We start from the raw sequence: 6,233 nt of genomic DNA on the forward strand, positions 1-6,233 counted from the left end.
AGGATTTTCACCTTGATACTTATCAGAGCCTGGGAGTCCCTTGTATGAAGACCCGACTCACAGGCTCAGAATAAGATTCTTGCCAGCCGAGACCCTCGAGGGACAGCTCAGGGTGTGCTGTACCATACACTCATGTGCGGCCTCACAGGAGTGCAGGCTGTTTTACTTCTCCTGGAAGATCATTTTTAGGCAGTAGGATGCCCCATAAACACTCAGGGTCCACACCTAACTCCTGAGGTCTTGGAGAATATCTCAATCTCCTCCTTATTTCATTGCTGCTCTTAGACTCTAAAATCTATACACGGGCTGCCACACCTTTACTTAAAGGGCCCCAGTACTAGCATGAAGCCTTCCAAAGGAGAGATGCTCAATCACTGTTTGGGGAAAATAAAAGCCAGGGAACAAGTGATCAAATCATCACAATTTATTTTCTCCCACATCCTTAAATAAGCTAAACAAATCCAGGCACGTGAGTGTTCTACTTTTACCAAATGGAATAAGGGAAACCATGAACTGACCAACTTTTATGGTTTTCCACCTCTACCTTGTCATCCCGACTAACTCCTGTGGAGATTTTTAATATTTCTAAGAACATTCCTATTCCAGTACCACATTAACGTGTTCTGAATTCGTAAGAAACGATTCAAGGATTTTCAATTTGTTTTACACAATACAAAACTCTTACCCCTAAATCTGAAAAACAACAATCAATGCATGAGGTGAATTTAGATTCTGAATCTTAACAATCCTTCAATTAAAAAGAACATTTGAAAAATACAAAAAACGAGCTAAATCTACAAGTCACTCAAGTGTAACAGAAATACGAGAAGACATACATGTGCCCACTCCAGCCCCATGTTGCCTCTACTACTTAGAAGGTTAACCAGCCATTTTCAACAACAAAGTGAAGAATCTGAATTAGACGTCACCAGGGATGGGAGGACCGGCTAGACTCTCCCTGACACTAGCCCTGGCCCTGGCATGAGGACCAGCCCCAGCCCATTCTCTGCCTGCGGCTGTCTCTTCCTCATCTCTGCAAGTTTCTTTATACAGGGCGTGTAAGGCACTGGAGTTGGTATCCTTGACCTTGGCCGAAAACTCCAGGACTCTTCTCTTGCTGTCTTCAGCTCGGGCTCTGGGACCCCACAGGAATTCATAGCGTGGAGGATCACTGTTGGGCACCTGCCGGTATTCCAGGTACTTTGCCTGCACCAAATCTTTGGTGATGAGCTTCCGGGGCTCCCCAAAGATGAAGTGCGTCTTCCCATCGTACATCCCAAACACATTCAGGAATTCCCACATCTCCTCCTCGGTGGCCCGGTTGCCATTCCTGTAGATCATGGCCAGGAGAGGCATCAGAAGCCCGGTCTTGGGAAACTCCCTGCCACCACTCAGACTCTCTTCCTTGGTAATCTCCAATTTGCTGACAAGGACATAGCATTGACCTTTGGAATCGGCTTCCTTCAGGTCAAGGCCAAAGACCAGCTCTATGCACTCAGAGGCTCGCCTCAGGATCTCAGGGAAGTGCTCCTTGTACCTTTTGTTGATGATCTTTATCATCTTTCCCTTCGTAAAATGCTCTTGCATTTCATACTTGGACAGCAGGAACTGCGACAACATGGTCACCCTCCTGGTTAGAGGATCTCTATGTGGCCTCTCATTGGGGGCTCGGGCAGAAGAGGAACTTGGACGTCCCTCATCTTGGCTCTCAGCCCCTCTAGGAGCTATTCTGCCTGAAGCACCTGCAGCAGGAGTGGTGGTGGACGGTGCTCTCTGAGACCGCTGGGGAGTGTGAGCAGCAGGGGAGCTCTGGGGAGGCCCCCCAAAAGGAGGAGAGGAAGAGGACGGGGAGCCTTCCTCCTCTGCTGCAGTGGCCTGAGCACCCTGGACACTGTGAATGTCACCATGGGCCTGGCGACGTTTCTCACGGGCGCGGAGCTTACTCTTATGACCACGAGGCATGATGACTCTGCTCAAGGACAGTAGGCAGGAGTGCAGAAAGAGGGCAGGTGATGCAGGCCCACAGGAGCAGGGAGGCTGAGAGGGTGTACGCCCTGTAGCAGAGAGGTGCCTCCTTGGCTTTCACAACCGACGCCTCTGCAGCATTTTTGAGGACACTGCTCTAGGGCCGTACAAGGCTCCTATTGTCTTGGTCAGGACCCTGTAGAGAAAATTAGAGGAAGGATTAGGTTGTAGATTGTCAGCCCTGCTCGGGGCTTACTGGGTTGAGAGCAGGGCTGATACTAGGGACTCTCTGCAGTGGGTTATTGGGGATTCCCCTAATTTCACTCGTAAGGCCATAATATCAACTGCCGGCAGGGCTAGGGCACCTCCCCTCTACTAATCTGACCCTGAAACCTCAACTCCCTCTGGGATCCACAAGCAGAAACTGAAGGAGCAGATCAGCCACCACTCCTGGCAAGGTGTCTCAGTGATGACAGCACACTGGGGCCCGTTCTTTCTGGGGTTCCCTGGAGGCCTCAGTCCTCTGCCAGGGTCCTCACCATGGCTGCCCCCTTTTACCAGCTCCCTCACATCCCCGAAACGCCCTGAGAGTTAGTGAGTGCAACTCACTAAGTCACCATACCCAGTTCCTCCAGGTCTGAAGGCAGTGTTGGGGCTCTACGTTTCCCCCCTTTTTTCTGGGAAGAGTTATCTCATCAGAACTCAGTATCCTCACCTTGACTCCTATTAGAGACCATGTCTCCTGCCTCTGCAGAACACCCCGTCGGTACCCCTTACCATCTAGTCGATTCCCAGTCAACGCGACCCTATATTAAAGAGTAGAACTTCTCCATGGAGTTTCCAAGAAGTGCCTGGTGGATGTGAACTGCTGAACTTTTGGTTAGCAGCCATAGTACTTAACCATTCTGTCACCAGGGTTTCCTCTCCTGTATAAGCCTCCCCATTTGTCCAAGGACTTCATGTCCCCTAGGAACAAACCAGGGAGGCACCTCAGCCTGACACCTCTGACCGTGGCTCCCCTGGGCCAACAGCAGTAGGAGGCTTTTCTGCATCCTCCTCTTTTCTTGGGGGAGAGAAGAGGTGTTAATTCCCTATTGCCTTCTAAGAGATTTTTTACCTTGACTCCCACTAGTATCTGGGATCCCTCTATCTCCTGAACTGGGGCTTAAATGAAGGTGCTCAGCTCCCTCAGACACTCCACGCAGAAGTCCAGAGTCCCCTGAACTTGCCAGATTTGTCTTGGGCTTCCAGGGCGACTGACATTAGCAGAGCCCACTGCAATCCTCCCCATTTTACGTTGAGTGGTCCCAGTACCTCAATCATACCTTCCCTTCACTCTGCACTATTCCTGGAACCCCACTCTCTGCTGTCATGAGGCCACATCCCTCAGACCAAAGACCACACTTTCCTGACACCTCAGAGTTGAAAGTCAAGTGAGCTACATCCTTTGCAGTTTGCTTTGGGAATCGTAGGGCTGGTCAGGGCCGCGGGTGTTACATGACCCCAGAGTTCTCAACTGGTGACACCTTCGTTCCTCACTCAGGCTTCTAAACTTGTTCCTGGGTAGGGATCCTCCCTCTACTAACGTTAAGTCCACCCAAAAGCTGGAGTAGGACTGATGGCTCAGACTAAGGGCCTCACCTCCCTAGAAAGCAGTTGGGGTGCTACACATCTGGCTACCCCTGCCCGGGGGCTCCCAGAGCTGACATCAAGGTTGAGCTGTGGCCGGCCCCTCTTTTAAGGAGAACCCTCCTCATTAGCACTAAGCTCCTCGCCTGGCCTGCAGTTAGGGTCTAGGTCTCCTCCCTCTTCGGAACTCGGGTGCTTTTTTGGACCGAGGCCCGCCCATCCGGAGACTTTACAGGCCGAAGTCAGCCTGGTGGTCTTGAGGCTGACGGTAGAGGCGCGACTTTGTGAGACCTGCTCTGTCCTGGGTTAGTGTCCCCTTAGTCCACATTCAGGGTCCTCACCTGGACTGCTGACCAGTCCCGAGATTCCACCCTTCTCCTACGATGAGAGTCTCAACCCGGTCAGACCAGACTCCTCAGCTTCTGGGCACTTCCCAGATGGAAGTCGGCGCATGCCCGCCCGTCACTTCCGGCCAAGGCTAGCGGGGAGCTCCGAGGGCCAAGGTCCTTAGAGGGGGTTCTCCGAGGGCCAACAGCAAGGGCGGCGCTCATAGGACCCCGCTTTTCTGGGGTTAATTGCTCACCACAGTCCACATTCAGGGTCCTCACCTTGACTCCTGATCAGTCCTGAGACTCCACCCTCCTCCGATGATTAAAGCCTCAACTCTCTCAGACCAGAGGCCTCTCCTTCCTGGCACTTCCAAGATGGAAGTCAGCGCATGCCCGCCTGTCACATCCGGCCAAGGCAATACGGGGCCCTCCAAGGGCCAAGGCCGTTAGAGGGGGTTCTCCGAGGGCCAACAGTAAGGTGGTGCTCTTACCCCAATTTTCTGGGGTTAATTGGTCACCACATTCCACATTCTCGATCCTCACCTTGACTCCTGATAGTCCTGAGACTCCACTCTCCTCTGCTGAAGAGAGCTCACAGCCCCCCAAACCAGAAGCCGCACCTTCCTAGCACTTCCTAGATGGAAGCCAGGACATGCCACATCCGTACAAGGCTATACCCAGTGCCTCCAAGGATCGAGGCCCTCCTACAGGGGCAGGGGGGCCTCCGAAGGCCGACAGCAAGGTCAGGATCCTTGGGACTCCAGCGTTTTGGAGTGAGTGGTTCCTTACTGCTCAGGCAGGGTCCTAACATTGATACCTATCACAGCCTGGGAGTCCTGCTTAAGAAGACCTGACTCACAGGCTCAGAACAAGATTCTCACCAAGGCGAGACCCTAGAGGGACCGGTCCGGGTGTGCTGCACCATACACTTGCCTGGGGCCTCACAGGATTGGAAGCTGTTTCACTGCGCCTGGCAGATCCTTTTTAGGCGATAGGTCGCCCCATAAACACTCAGGGTCCACACCTAACTGCAGTTAGGGACAAGACTCCTCCCTCTACAGAGCTGGGGCCACCCCTTCAGACCAGACCCTCCCTCCCTGAGACCACTCAGGAAAAAAGGATGGGCATCTCTGTCAGAGAGCTCTCCCAGAGGCTTCCCAGGACTAAGAACAGAGGCAATGCTCTCTTCTGCTCCTTCTCTTGATGGGGTTCCCACTCATAACACTCAGGGTCCTCACCTTGCCTCCTTTGAGAGCCTGAGTCTCCTTCCTCTATGGACCTGGGGTATGCCCACCAGACCTGGTACCCTCCAGGCAGAATTGAGACTCCTCATCCTGACAACTCTGCCCTGGGCCTCCCAGGGCCGACAGAGGGGGCATTTTGTGTGAACTCCTCTTTTCGGGGTGGGTGGCTCCCTCCTTCCTCATTCACAGTCTTCATTTTGTAAATGACCAGTCCTGGAAATCCACACTCTACTGAACCCAAGGCTGCTCTGCTCATATCAAGGTCTTAACTGACCTGGGACCTCTGATTTGGAAGTCAGGATGAGTCATATCCAGCCAGGACTGTCTGAGATCTCGCAGGGGAAATTGCAAGGCCAGGACGCTTGGGGACCACACTCTTCTTGAGGGGCCTGCACATCAACTTCATTCAGGATCATCTCTTAGGTATCTCCCAGAGGCTGAGTGTCCTCGCTTTACTGGCTTTGAGAGTGTCCTTAGGCCACTGTCTCAGGTCCCTGAGAAACCTGAAGAATAAGTGAGGGCACTACCTGGGGCTCTCTAGTTCTGAGAGCAAGCCCTGCAGTTCTTTGTGTGATCCCTAAATTCTGGTGTGTTTTTCCTCTGTCTTTTCATTCACTGGGATCCTCTTCTTAGCTCCTCTTTGATTAAAGGCTTCCTGAGAAATCCAGTATCCTTGCAAACTTGAGCAATTTTGCTATTGCAAATATTGCCAGGATTGGGTCCTTGTCCTAGAGTGAGAAGTGGCATGAGGTGGGGAAGCTGCAGCCAAAGATAGGAAGCCCAGCACAGGTGGTGGGCTGTCAGAAAAACAGGCTGATCTAATGCTTCTCTGCTTCAGCCATGCCTGGAGGTGCACATAACCTTGGTTGTAATAGATTTACTTTCTACAGGCAGAGGCTCTCCGGGATGATTTTATGAGCCCCAACTCTTTTCAGGTTATCTGGACTTGCATTTGTCGATGATTATATTGTCACTGAATATTTTCTTTTCTTTTCCTTATTCATACCTCTCACTTATTTTAGTATTCACATAGCTCTGACTATACAGTCCAACTCAACGCCCTGGG

General features: G+C 52.0%; 1 protein-coding gene across 1 annotated transcript; it reads right to left on the reverse strand.

Moving 5' to 3' along the window:
• Window positions 1-918: 918 nt before the first annotated feature.
• Window positions 919-1,962, reverse strand: LOC126068844 (melanoma-associated antigen B2-like). Its single transcript, XM_049871536.1, has one exon. It carries the CDS (start codon window positions 1,960-1,962, stop codon window positions 919-921), a length of 1,044 nt encoding a protein of 347 aa, XP_049727493.1.
• Between the last annotated feature and the right edge of the window lie 4,271 nt (window positions 1,963-6,233).

This window comes from Elephas maximus, chromosome X (genome assembly GCF_024166365.1).
Source record: "Elephas maximus indicus isolate mEleMax1 chromosome X, mEleMax1 primary haplotype, whole genome shotgun sequence".
NCBI classification, from domain to species: Eukaryota; Metazoa; Chordata; class Mammalia; order Proboscidea; family Elephantidae; genus Elephas; species Elephas maximus.

Excerpts from the sequence above, each read along its gene's own strand:
- LOC126068844 (XM_049871536.1), bottom strand. The coding sequence starts at position 1,962 with ATGCCTCGTGGTCATAAGAGTAAGCTCCGCGCCCGTGAGAAACGTCGC.